Source organism: Onychomys torridus, chromosome 1 (genome assembly GCF_903995425.1).
Source record: "Onychomys torridus chromosome 1, mOncTor1.1, whole genome shotgun sequence".
Taxonomy (NCBI): Eukaryota; Metazoa; Chordata; class Mammalia; order Rodentia; family Cricetidae; genus Onychomys; species Onychomys torridus.
This window is the reverse complement of record NC_050443.1, coordinates 28,145,631-28,159,402: the sequence shown is the minus strand read 5'-3', so window position 1 is coordinate 28,159,402 and position 13,772 is coordinate 28,145,631. Positions and strand designations below refer to the sequence as shown.

At 47.1% G+C, this 13,772-nt stretch overlaps 1 protein-coding gene across 1 annotated transcript; it reads left to right on the top strand.

The window, feature by feature from the left end:
* The first annotated feature begins 331 nt into the window (after positions 1-331).
* On the top strand, positions 332-13,337 carry Znf599 (zinc finger protein 599). Its single transcript, XM_036178630.1, has 4 exons — positions 332-572; positions 7,992-8,118; positions 9,766-9,861; positions 11,077-13,337. The coding sequence occupies exons 1-4, from the start codon at positions 546-548 to the stop codon at positions 12,666-12,668; spliced, it is 1,842 nt and encodes a 613-aa protein (XP_036034523.1). The 5' UTR covers positions 332-545; the 3' UTR covers positions 12,669-13,337.
* The last annotated feature ends 435 nt before the right edge of the window (positions 13,338-13,772 follow it).

Below are 13,772 nucleotides of genomic sequence, written 5' to 3'. Positions count from 1 at the left end.
TGGTCTTTACAGAGAATATTCAAGTTTAAATGAAGTCATTGGTATTAACCCAAAGGGGTGAGGGGTGTCTTAGGACATGGAGACAAACACAGAGGGAGACAATCCAAGGACAGCTGGAGAAAAGACTATCAAGTGTTACGAATGACCCTTCTACACAAACGTTTCACAAAGCACCCTGTTTTACAGAGAACAACAGGAAGTGCGCTCCCAGTGCCGCTGGGATGCGGATTAAATAGAAAACACCCCATTTCCGGGAAGACAGAGCCGCCGTCTGGGAAATGACGTACTGCGGAGTAGGCGTTCTTGGGGACCACGGGGGCGGGACTTCCGATGTTTGGTCCCCGAGTGTCATTCTTGGTTCCTGGACCCGCCCCTTCCCAGCGGTTCAGTGCGCTGGGAAGGAGCGGGCTCCTGTGAATCCCGAGGGGCGACCGAGAAGGACCCGGAGGACAGAGGATCCACTTTCACCTTCGGCGTGAGGCGCGCGCTCTCCTTTGCAGCCTAGCACCGCTCCCCGCCGTAGGCTTCTCGGGGCCTCACCACCCATGATCCCCATGGCGACGCCCGCACTGGTGAGTGGAGGGTCCCTGCTCTGGGTACTGGATCCTAGAACTCCAGTCCTTTGCATATCGGTGCCCTAGGACCTGGAAGCAGCGGGATCTTCAGGAGGCTCCCGTGTCGGGCCAGCGCTTGGGGCCAGCGCTTCACTGCCCTTTCCCTGGTTCTGTAACGGAATGTCCGTCATAATTCCCTCCTGAGAGAACTGGGCCCCGTACGTGTGTGGCTTGGGTCTTGTGCTCAGCAGCCCCCAGACAGCATCGCTCTGTGGGCTGCTTCGGGGGCATCCCTGCGGCCAGCAGGGTGTCTCTGAATTGCTATTTTGCTGGCAGGCAACGGGACTGGGTTTATCTTCACAGCGAATTTGGCTTACCCCCAAACAGCACTGAATCCGCCTTCCTGTTAACACATTTTTATTTGTACTGCAAAGCAAATCCGTTAAAATACTCGATAATGGCGGCATTGGGGATGCACACACACAGTAGACCCACAGTTACTTTCCAGCATGCCACTCTGTTCACTGCCAGCATGGGGCCTGATCACTTTTAGGACTACTTTTTCCGTTTGGGGTGTGTGTGTGTGTGTGTGTGTGTGTGTGTGTGTGTGTGTGTGTGTTGACTTTTGTGGGCATGAATACTCAAGCTTAAGTTTAATATCAGGAGTCATCTTTCAACACCCTTCCAAGGTCTCTATATCAAACCTAGAGCTTGTGGATATGGCCAGGCTTGCTAGCTAGTTTGCTCTGGGCTTGCCTGTCTCCTTCTTTTGAAGCTAGACTTATAGACGAATCCCTAGGCCCACCCAGCATTCCTGTGGATTTTGCAGCTCTGGACTTCTTTCCTCTCAGTTATCCGCCATGCATTTTAACTGCTGACACATCGCAGGAGTCCAGGGCTAGACAACCTCACTTTTCCTCACCTGGCCTGCGGTATCGGTCCATTCCAGCCTTGCTCTGTCAGCATTTGGGGGGTATAGGCACAGAAGGCACAGCTCTACAGCAGTCTGAGGAATTCCCTTGGACCTTTAGGGACCTCAAACTCATGCCACACCAGGACCCACAGTTTTCAATGCTGCAGAGAATTTTAGGGTTAGTCCGTTTTGAAACTGAGTTGGGGTTTAATGAAAGCATTTTAATAGGGGCTTAAGAGGGGAGGAGAGGGTCTTCACAAAGATCAGACATGCTAGAAAGCATGGTTGTGGGCTTCTCTGAGAGAAAGGTGCAGTTGTTTTTTACAAAAGTCATTCAGGATTTCGGTGGGATTTAAATTACTATCATCAAAGGGTTGCTAAGAAACCTAAATAAGATGGTGTCTGCTTCCTGAGGGGTAACCTGTTAGTTATTTGGCGCTCTTACCCTGCGAGGAACACGTCCCGAAACAGGACAAATCCACAGAAGAGTTTTATTAAGATAGGAGAAAAGAGACATGAACAGGCCTGTGGGAAACACACGTGGTCAAGGGAAAGGGTGAGAGACCAGTGCAAAAATGGCGCCGGCTTATAAAGGGTGGACCGTGCATACATACAGGAACTCATGTGGCTACTCCACGCATGCACGTAGATCACATGGCTGTGCGCGTGCTTTACACAACCATGCAAAGCCATGGAGTCCTAGTCACATGAGATGTTTTGACCTGGACCTGGAAATGGCTATTTTGAACCGGAAATAGCTAGGAGGAAGTGTCTAGGTCCAACCGTGTGGGCATGTTGTGACTTCATATCATCCCTGACTTGTTTTTCTCTAAAAAAAAGAAAAGATGTGGATGAGTGGGTATGGGGTGCCGTTTCTCTCAAAGACTGCTTCAGGCTGAATGGTGGGCGTTGGTTGGCTCTTGGGGGAAATGGAGAAGCTGGCTCCTGAAGTCCTGGGATGAAGTTCTGTCGTCTCTTGTCCTGCAGCTGTGTCCATCCTTCATGGTGTGGCTGGAAACCTTCTGTCTGACAAGATACTGGTGACATAAAAAAGCTTAGAGAGAAAACAATCATTATTATTTTATGTTGGTAGATCCAGCCTGTCCAGATGGATTTTGAAACATGTTAAGCTTTATCAGAGACAGATTATTTTAAAGCACTTGTTTCCTTTACTAGTTCGGCATTCAGGAGACATGTGATCAATTGTTAAAAGCATCTCATAGTAATAGATGTTTACATTAAAGGTTTTTGTAGCACCCAGACACTTTTGGGTCTGGGGGTGTAAATACCTTTTAGCTGTTACAGTTTCTTGCTTGATGATCTTTGGACTCCGGTTCTGTGGTGGTCCTGTATCATTAGCTGAACAGTGAGTTAGAACAGGGAACTGGGAAGAGAAAAGCTTGTGGTGCATGAGAACTTATTTTTTTGAATTAGGGACAAGGCAAAGATCATGGCCCTGTCTGAATGCACGTGAGAAACACAGGCAGTAACTTTAAAGTGAGACAATGAGCTCTTATCTTAGTTGGAAATCTTTTCTCATTAAGTAACTCTGAAAGTGCAATTAAATCTGCTGAGGTAAGTAAGGCTGTCCTCTGTACCCAACAATAGAAAGGAGAAGTGACATCCTAAAACTCCCAGGACTGAGTCAGTGGCTCTGGTGTCCAGAAGGAAAGAAACGGATCGCTTCCCTGCTGAGTTCTGGGTTCCCTTCCCTGTCTGTAGCCAAGCCTAGGTCTGCTGGAGGTCTTAGCTTGATGTACCCATGCGTCTTGGCACCTGGGGGCAGTCAGCTGACTGGTTGTCTTTCTAGGCGGCACCTTTAACAAGGCTGTTGATGGCCTGGCAGGGCATTTGCTAGCCTGTGGCCTTTTTTCACTTAAAACAGAACGACAGAACTTCATCTCAGGCCTTCAGGAGGCAGCCTCCCCTATTTCCCCCAGGAGCCAACCGATGCCCACCATTCAGCCTGAAGCAGTCTTTGAGAGAAACGGCACCCCATACCCACTCATCCACATTTTTTTCTTTTTTTTTTAGAGAAAAACAAGTCAGGGATGATATGAAGTCACAACATGTCCACACGGTTGGGCTTGCCCCGGTGGACCTAGACACTTCCTCCTAGCTATTTCCGGTTCAAAATAGCCATTTCCAGGTCAAAACATCTCGTGTGACTAGGACTCCGTGGCTTTGCATGGTTGCGTACACGCGCACAGCCTTGTGATCTACGTGCATGCGTGGAGTAGCCACATGAGTTCCTGTATGCATGCACGGTCCACCCTTTATGAGCCGGCGCTATTTTGCACCGGTCTCTCACTTTCCTCTTGACCACGTGTGTTTCCCACAGGCCTGTTCATGTCTGTCTCTTTTCTCCTATCTTAATAAAACTCTTCTGTGGATTTGTCGTGTTTCAGGATATTTCCTCGCAGGGTAAGAGCGCCACCAAATAACTAACATAACCGACAGGACTACAGTCCAACGGGTGAAAATCTGGCTCACACGTTCAAAGTGGGTTAGCTTTACTGTAAACAGAGTTAGCTGGTATGGTTGAGATTCTTGGGCAGAGTCTGGAGGGGGAAGAGAGAGGCCCTGTCTGAGGTCACACATGTTCTGTCCTCAGCCTGGCTTATTTCCTTATCATAATAATATGTCTACACAGAAGTGGTGCTAACTGCCAGCAGCCTTCACAGCAAGTGTTAACAGTGCCACATTCTTTCTAAAAATATATTTATTTCATTATGTGCGCGAGTGTTTTGACTGCATGTATTTCTGTGTCATTTAGGAAGCCAACCCACCCGAAACATGAATTCTGTCCGAGGAACCCATCATGCAAGGCGTTTTGGAATTTCTGCCTTTTCGATGGATAGCTGTCCTTGCTGTAGAAGCCATAGCTCTTGCCATCTGTTACATTTATTGGGCATGATTTCCCCTATGCATTGGTGTATCTGGATGACCTCCCTCAGCTATGTGTGAAGGCAGGTCATACAGTCAAACCTTTGTTTCTCACAACCAGGTCTTCGTCCCATTTTCCAATATAAACTTAGAGGTCTGCCTTCCTGCTATTATCTTCATTGGCAGGTGTTTGATCAGTGTTAGTGTCCAGGCAGAAGAATCTCAATTGAGACTTTTACAGACACCTAAGGGCAAAGAATTACATGTCTGGATTTGTTGATTCACAGCCCTCAGATAGATAGGGAATAAGCTAGCCCTGCCAGCAGATAAAAGAGGTGCTGACCCAGACTAACCTTGCACTAACTTTAAATGAATTCTTAACTCTTTGTACTTACCTTCACCTCAGTTTATTAATATGAGATTTTAGCTTAGAGATTTACTGCTTGTGATAACAGGAAAAGTTATCAACCATTTACTCAGTCTTGAAGGAAGATAATCTTCCCACAGACCTGCTGAGATAATGCCGCTATAACCAGAGTGGCAGAGAGGTGCCAGGTTCTTTCTTGTGCAAGATAGGCCTAGATCCTCCCTTTGTTCTAACCACTTAGGGCAGAAGGTGTAATCTTCGGATCTGAAAGCTTCTTTAAAGCCAGCAGACAATTGATGAAAGTACTCCAGTGGACCAGACGCTGAGAGTATTCCTCTGTTGCTTACATAGGTTGTCTAACACTCCCTCCACCCACTGGGAAGCGGTGCTCATGCTGCTTAGATAGAAGTAGTGCAGGGAGAAAAAGGCAGTTTTTACCTTACTGTGACGATAGACTCATTATAGACTTTTAGCTTATTGTCTAGCCACGCTTAGGAATGTAGTTAAGCACACGGATTCCCTCTTAGATCCCTTTGTTGATTTACTCTCTTGTTGACCTCATGGGGAAACTTCCACTAACCACTAACGACTCCTACCTTGTGCCATAAAAGAAGCTGACAGGTATTGCCCTGTGTGAAAATCTTATCTCCCTTCTTATGATCCTGAAAAACTCAAGCCTTGTACCTTGCATTGCCAAAGAATTGCTGATTGTAAGTGTGTATAAGCTGGTACCCTTGTAGTAGATGGAGAACCACACGGAAGAATAAAGAGAGTAAATAAGTTTGGTGTGAGCAGATTCATTCCTTCACCCTCAGATCCTTTAGATCTCGCTTGTTGTAGCGCCTTGATTGAACCCTGAAAGAGGATTTGAAGGCTGGCCTTCAAAGGACCTCGTTACCAGTGTGCTTCACAAGTAGACAGGAAACTGTCTTAGCCAGTAACCCACAGTAGGGTAGGGAAGCCTATGAGTGACACCTAAAGTATACTTTGCAAGGTTTTCACTCTAAGCATGGAAACATCCAGAGATCCTTCCAGGCAGGCTGAGGTACCTCATGGAAAAAGGCTTTTTTCAAGGAAACACAAGAGGACCTTGGGGGTCATGGGCCCTCATAAGTTGCACACATGTTTCTAAGGAAGGTGAGATTGTGGTTGGCAAATCCTTACCTATGCCGTGTCCTTGCCCAAGACAAGACATCATGCTCCAGGATGCTACCCATGTTCATAGAGCCATGATGGCCATTGTCCTTGGTCACTTGGTTAACCAGATATATAAGTGATCTTAGGGAACTCTGTGAATAATGGCTCATTAAAAACAAACAAAACAGTGTGAGCCAGGCATGGTGTCTTGGGTTTCTAATGCCATGGTAAAACACCATGACCAAAAGCAACTTGGGGAGGAAGGGGTGTATTTCATCTTGTAGCTTGTAGTTCATCAAGCCAGGGAAGTCAGGGCAGGAACTTAAGGCAGGAAACTGGAGGTAGGAACTGATGCAGACGCTATGGAGGAAGGCTGCTTATTGGCTTGCTCAGTTTGATTTCCTATACACCTCAGGACCACTTGCCCAGAGGTAGCACCATCCACAGTAGGTTGGGCCCTCCTGCATAAGTCATCAATCAAGAAAATGCCCCGGCCAGGTGGTGGTAGTGGCGCACACCTGTAATCCCAGCACTCGGGAGGCAGAGGTAGGTGGATCTCTGTGAGTTCGAGGCCAGCCTGGTCTACAGAGCTAGTCCAGTACAGGCTCCAAAGCTACAGAGAAACCCTGTCTCGAAAAACCAAAAAAAAAAAAAAAAAAAAAAAAGAAACGAAAGAAAGAAAGAAAATGCCCCACAGGCTTGCATAGATGCTAATCCTATGGAGGGTTTTCCCAGTTGAGGTTCCCTCTGACTCATGCCTTTAATCACAGCACTCAGAAGCAGAAGTGTGTGTGTGTGTGTGTGTGCATCCTCCTGCAGCCTCAGCTTTCTGTGATCTGACATTCTCATGTTTGGTTTCTTGGTGTCTCCACCAGGGATTAGTGTGGAAGAAATATAGTCCCTCTCATCTCTGTCATTCAGGCAGGTGCTGCATCTCCACAGAAGGGAAGGTGACCGGCTCAGCAGCGTTGAGTGAGATGTCTTCACAGTCTAGCCAGCAGGGCCCACCAGGATGGGATGCTCTCCAAGAGGCTGATTCAGCCATGCCTGTGTATGTGTGTCTGTGTGTGTGATACCTTAGGCTGATGTCTGGCATCAACTGCTCTACACCTGATTAATTAAGGTGGTGTCTCCCAGCTGAATACAGAGCTCACTTTCTGGCTCATCAAGCTAGCCATCCTGCTCTGGAGATCCTTTGCCACCGAGCATATACATGGGTACTGGAATCTGAAATCCTGCCCTTATGCCACAAGCCCCTCACCCACACAGCCAGTCTTTCCAGCCTGTTGGAACATGGTCCAAGAATGGAGTCACGTGAAGAGAATTCTGAGGGCTTGTGAGACAGCTCCAAGAAAACAAGAGTCTTGTGGCCTCAGTTTCTTCAACACAGACTTGTTCTTGGATGTGTCTTCATGTCCTTCCCAGGTATAGCTGACAGGAGTGAGTGGACTCAGCTGGTGTTGTTCATGTGCCTCTATGGAAAGACATGTTTTTGCCATGTGCAGCCTGTCCTTGTGACTGGACACTTTACTCAGGTGATTCCTCTTAACCCTCAGAGTATAAATTGTCTGATGCTCGGAATAAATCTGCCTGCCACACGAATTTTAGGCCCTGCTTTCCAAGGTTTACACCACTGACTGGAGCAGCAAACACCAGCCTTGCCTTTGGTTACTCTTTGTTTGTTTGTTTGTTTGTTTGTTTGTTTGTTTGAGATGAGGTTTCTCTGTGTGTGGCCTGGCTGTCCTGGTTACTCAGCTACGATGGCTGTGGTCAGGCTGTGCAGACCAGTAAAGCTCAGCAGCTGAGGTGGCGATCTGTGTTTGAATTACAGGGTCCCTACCCCGGCTCCCTAAGCCCAGCTCTTCTAACACCACAGTTCAGCATAGAGTGTTCACCATCACACGTTGTTTTGTTTCCTTCTCCAGCGTCTTCTCACACAGGAGGCTTCTCTCCCCCATACCTTTGGAATCTGTCAAAGGCACCTCCATCTTGAGCCTCTGTGCCAAGCCAGGTCCTTAGGAGAAGATCTGCACTTCAGGCTTTGTCTCTGCATTCTTGCCCATAATGAGGGAACAGGCTCCAGTCTTACATGGGATCTACACAGCCACCCAACCACCTCTGTTTATTATCCTAGGCCTTGGTTTCATATGAAGATGTGGCTGTGACCTTCACTGTGGAGGAATGGGGACAACTGGACCTGGCTCAGAGGACACTGTACCAGGAGGTGATGATGGAGACCTGTGGGCTTCTGGTCTCACTGGGTAAGGACCCATTTCTCTTCTGGGTGCAGTGCTTAAAGTCACCTTCATTGCGCCTTCTGTAGGCATTGCTGACTGAGGCCGCCACCCAACTTCCTGCAGCCTCAGCTTACAGGGCTATGACAGCTTCATGCTCAGTGTTTACATCAGGGATCATTATGTAAGAAACAGTCCTCATCACTGTCAGGCAGGCGTCAGATGTCCTTGTTCCATGTCCCCGCAGATGGGAAGGTGACCAGCTCAGCGGGGTTGAGTGAGATGGCGTCACAGCCCCGCCAGCAGGGCCCACCGGGGTGGGGCTCTCCAAGCGGTTGATCCAGCTGTGATCCAGGCAAACAAGAGGCCAAAGCACAAGGAGCAAAAGCCCCAGGGCAGCGTGGCTGTGTAGCAAGTTCAAGACACACAGGATGTCCTCTGCCCACCCCCAGAAACGACAAGGACTCTTCAGACAGACAATAAAATGTTTGTCCCCAGCACTTTTGGTGTCTCAAAGCAGCACAGGCTCAGCTCAGTGACTTCTTTGGTTCCTGCCGCCTCCATTATTGACACATATATCCGAAGGCCTGGGCAAAGTGTCAGCTTACTGTTGCGTCCTCCACTCATACAGAAAAGAAATCACCTCCCAGGCCCAGCCTTGAGCAGACATGAGCTTGCCAACTTCATGCCATTATTCGGATGGTTTCATTTTTAGTGTAGCCTTTTAGTAACACCTGCACAGCAAGTGAACCAATGTCTAGGCTGTGCCCAGAACAGATCTTGGACCATCCCACTGCTACAGAGTCTACATGACACTCAAACCCAGTATCTTCCACCTAAACCGTTCCATGGAGAGTGGCAATGGAGTGGAAGCCCACCAGGTCTCCCTTTCCCCAGAGGTTCAGATGGTTTGGGGACTCTGCAGCCTTGTGTCCACAGTGGAGTAAACTCTGTTGGTTTGTGCTTAGTGTTGGAGGAAGTGTACCAGGAACAGCTCTCTGGATGTGGGAACCAGCAAAGCAGAGTCCCTGAGGACAGGGAGCTCACTGAAGGGAGGTTCAGTGCCCTGTCCCCATGGCCCCACCACTAAGCTCCATGCAAGGCATGTGGCAGCTGTCTGTGAACCTTTGCCCAGCGAATGCTGACTGTGTTCTGTCTGCCATGTGGAATTTTCCAGTGACTTTCCGTGGCTACTCAGCTTCTGTCTGTAAGCCTTCACATTTGGAAACATGTCTTGTCATACTAGATCCATCCTGTAAGCCCAGTGTGTGACTCCACCTGCTTAGTTGCAGAGATGCCACTGGCTCCTACACAGCCAGCAGCCAACCCCATTCTCCTGCCATCTTCCCTGCTGCTCGGGTCCTCAGGCTGGCCCTGGTAGGGGTACCTGCCTTGAACACCACAATTACACAGGAGTTTTGGAACCCAAGTGCTGGGTGCTTATGGCCAAAAATGTGTTTTGATTTTATATGGGTTTGAAACCAGGCACTGCTAGGAATGTGTGCTCTCCAAGCAGGTGGAATGCTTCTGACTCAGATTGACAGAGAATGCCTTCCAAGGCAGGGGTTGTGTCTCCCTCCTTGTTTTCTGATAGTGTGCTGTGCACTCCTGTAAACATGAGTTTTTAATTCTGTCCTTACCTATAAATGCTGCTTCGTGTTTTTCTCATGCCAGGGCATTATGTTCCCAAGCCAGAGCTGATCTACCTCCAGGAGCATTGGCAGGGTGTGTGGGCAGTGAAGAGGGGCCTCTCCCAATGCACATGCACAGGTAGGTGGCTGTGGGACACCAGGGGCAGCTGTGCTGATGCCACAGCCTGGTAGGTGTCAGTTGGTCAGATCATGGAGCACTCTCCTGTGTACCCTGACTTCACATCCACCTCACACTCCGCCCTTAACTCAGACAACTTAGTCGTGTCAATGGTGATGCAGACATGGTTGTGCAGGTGTTTGTCTCTGAGCTGTGCTGACTTAGACACCTTTGGGTAAAGCCAGGAGTGGTGTAGCTGGGTCCTACATCAGTCCTGTTCTCAGTGTTTCTGAGAAAACTCCAGTTTGATTTCCATAGTGTTGGCACTGATGCACATCTCAATCAGCAGTATGTTGAGTGTCTCCTCATGAGCATTTGCTTTTGTTGTAGCCTGGATGATAGCTATTCTGGTGGGGGGAGATGGAATTATATTGCATTTATAGGTGAGTTCTGAGAGAATTAACATTGTATTTTAACCTCTTTTTCTATAGCTCCTTACTGTTGTTCCTAGTGTCAGATTTACCTGCATGTCATGTCACTGATTCACATGGATGCCATGGCTTTGTGTCTGTTCTGTCCCCATAGTCCACTAGAGCAGACCCGGTCTGTCTTGTCCCACCCTCTTTCACTCTTGGGTGTGTCAGAACCCTGACACGTGTGTCCTCTGTCTCTGCCTGGTTACTCCCTCATTCCCATAATCCTCACCTTCCCCTTTTCTTGGTATTCAGGATTCTGTCAAATCTTTGTGCTTTGTCCTCACTCCCTACAGTGTCTGTCTGTCTCCCCTAATCCCATCCCTCAGTTCTTCTACTTGGTAACTCTTATTCTCCCTTAGAAATAGCATATCCTCTGCTGATCTCTTTTGGCCTTCCATCCAGGCCACATTTTAGGCACAAGTTCTCTCTGTTGTCATAGCATTATGATACTTCTTAGACCACATTGACTGTACACATTATACCCATTGCTTTGTATACCTCCCTCATTCTGGGGTTTGGAGTGACCTCTGGGCTCATGGTTCTCTCTCCTCTATCCTAGCTTTTCCTCCTAGGTTTCCACTGAAAGACATTAAGAGCTCAAGCATGAGTGAATGAAAAAGAACTTACAAACATGGTTTTAAGACATAAGTGAATGCAGTAATAACCTTCAGAGGCAATATTTTCATCTTCTGCTACATTAGTGTTTGTTTGGTTCTGTTTACTAATAAATAGACACCTGTTCTTATTGGATTTCCTTTAGATGAAGAAGCAAAATCTGATGATGCCTCAAAACCCACTGCACAGCTGACTTTCTATTTCCAAGAACAACTATCACAGAGATCCTCAGAGGACTCCAAGTTAGGGCAGACCAAGGATAAAGAAACATGGTCAGAAATGCCAGGTGAGAACACAAGGACAACAGACTCTTCCAAGGAGACATGCCCTGGAAAGCTGAGTCATAAACATGATGCTTTGGAGACAGATGATGGTCTCTGTTTACGAGTCTTACAGGCACAAGCTACTCCACAAGATTCTGCCCATGAACATAATTTCCAAAGACCCAAAAAAGAGCCTGCGATTGATGTGGGGAGTCTCTATCAATGTAAAGATTGTGGGAAAGTGTTTAGGAATAATTGGACCTTAGTATGGCATCAGCAGATTCATGCTGGAATAAAGCCTCATGAATGCAGTGAGTGTGGGAAAATCTGTCATCACATGGCTGACTTTATTCAGCATATGAGGATTCATACTGGGAAGAAATTGCATAAGTGCATCGACTGTGGGAAGGCCTTCAGACGCAGCACTCACCTCACTGAGCACCAGCGGATCCACACTGGAGATAAACCCTATGAGTGCAAAGCATGTGGGAAAGCCTTCTCCCATCGTTCTACTTTCATGCAGCACAAGATGACCCACTCTACAGAAAAGCCTTTTGTGTGCAAAGAATGTGGGAAAGCTTTTTACTACAGCTCTTCATTTGCTCAGCACATGAGGATTCACACTGGAAAGAAGCTATATGAGTGCAGCCAGTGTGGAAAGTCCTTTACTCACTCCTCTACTTTTGTAAAACATAAGAGAACCCACACTGGCGAGAAGCCCTACGAGTGCACAGACTGTGGCAAAGCATTCACTCACCACTCCACATTTCTCCACCACAACATGACTCACACTGGGGAAAAGCCCTTTGTGTGCAAAGAATGTGGGAAAGCTTTTTGTGTCAATTCATCCTTCACTCAGCACATGAGAATCCACACTGGAGAGAAGCCATACGAGTGCAGTGAGTGTGGAAAGGCCTTCACCCAGCGCTCCACTTTTATCAGGCATAAGAGGACACATACTGGAGAAAAACCCTTTGAATGCAAAGAATGTGGAAGGGCCTTTTGTGACACCTCTTCTCTGATTCAACACATGAGGCTTCACACTGGTGAGAAGCCCTATGAATGCAGTGAATGTGGAAAGGCTTTCACCCACCACTCAGTTTTCATCCGACACACTAGAACCCACAGTGGAGTGAAACCCTTGGAATGCAAGGAATGTACAAAGGCCTTTTACTATAGTTCTTCCTTCATCCGACACATGAGAATTCACACTGGAGAGAAGCCTTATGTTTGCAGAGAATGTGGGAAAGCCTTCACTCAACCTGCAAATTTTCTTCGGCATAGTAGGATCCATACTGGAGAGAAACCCTTCGGATGCACAGTATGTGAGAAGGCTTTTTACGACACTTTTGCCTTAATTAGGCACATGAGAACTCACACAGGAGAAAAACCCTTTGAGTGCAGTGAATGTGGAAAAGCCTTCAGCCATAATTCTTCCTTCATTCAGCACCGAAAGATCCATAGCAGGGTTTAAAAGATACAGGACAATCTTTTGCAGTTGTGTTCACCTCCATCCACACCTGAATAGCACATGCTAGCAAAATACTTCTCAATGTTACTAACAAGGAAAATCTTATGGCCAGAGAAATAATTTAGTTTCTGGAAATTCATACTGAAGAGACATAATTGTCATCCCTATAACAGCTTTTTGTGGCACATCATCATTTATCATCTAAAGAATTATATATTATGAATCAGCCCAGCCTAAGCTTTGCACAGTATCTGATAATTGTCTGGAGTAAAACCCAGTTTTGTTAGGCATTTAGGCAAATGTCAGCAGCAATCATCCTTTTATTTATACAGCAAATCTAACTTAGGTATTTTAAAGCAGCAAGGAAAAAGGAGGACACAAATGAGCGAAGTGAAAACATGTATGCATGACCTCTCTGATTCCCTAGGAAGCAGTGAAATTGTCATGGTAGCATGGGAGACTAGAAGACCTTACCCCATGTGTTTCACACCCCAAGAGCTGCGCCATTGAGAGCACTATACCAGCATTACTTTGCTTTTTTGATAAAATGTTTTCCAAACAATGTATTTTGATATTCTTTTCCATCCCCCACACATTTTTCCTTCAATGATTTTGATTATAGGAGCTAGTTTTGTTTCCTTTTGTTGGGGTGTGTGTGTGTGTGGGTGTGTGTGTGTGTGTGTCACTGTGCACATGTGGAAGTCAGATGATAGTTGCCAGGAAATGGAACTTGGGCTGTCCCACTTGGGTGACCAGTGCTTTTACCACCAAGCCATCTCACTGGCCACCTTGCCAACATTTATTATAAATAGACCCTGATTTCTGTCCTTGAGAAGTGCAAGTAGAAAGGCCGGAGTCATAAAAACTCATATACATACATACGTCTTTATATTTGTAGTGTCAGAGCCTGCCGACAGTCAGCTGGGGAGCTGGGTAGAGGCGTGTGGATTGTAGACACAATGAAGAAGACAGAAAAGAGTCCAGAGGACTGCTGGTCAATGGCGGACAGCTCTGAGTTGATTTCCCAGCCAGCTTATACACAGTCTTGAAGGACAGAGGTAGAAACAATGCACAGCCCAGGCATTCAACCTCTATCTATCCTGCCTT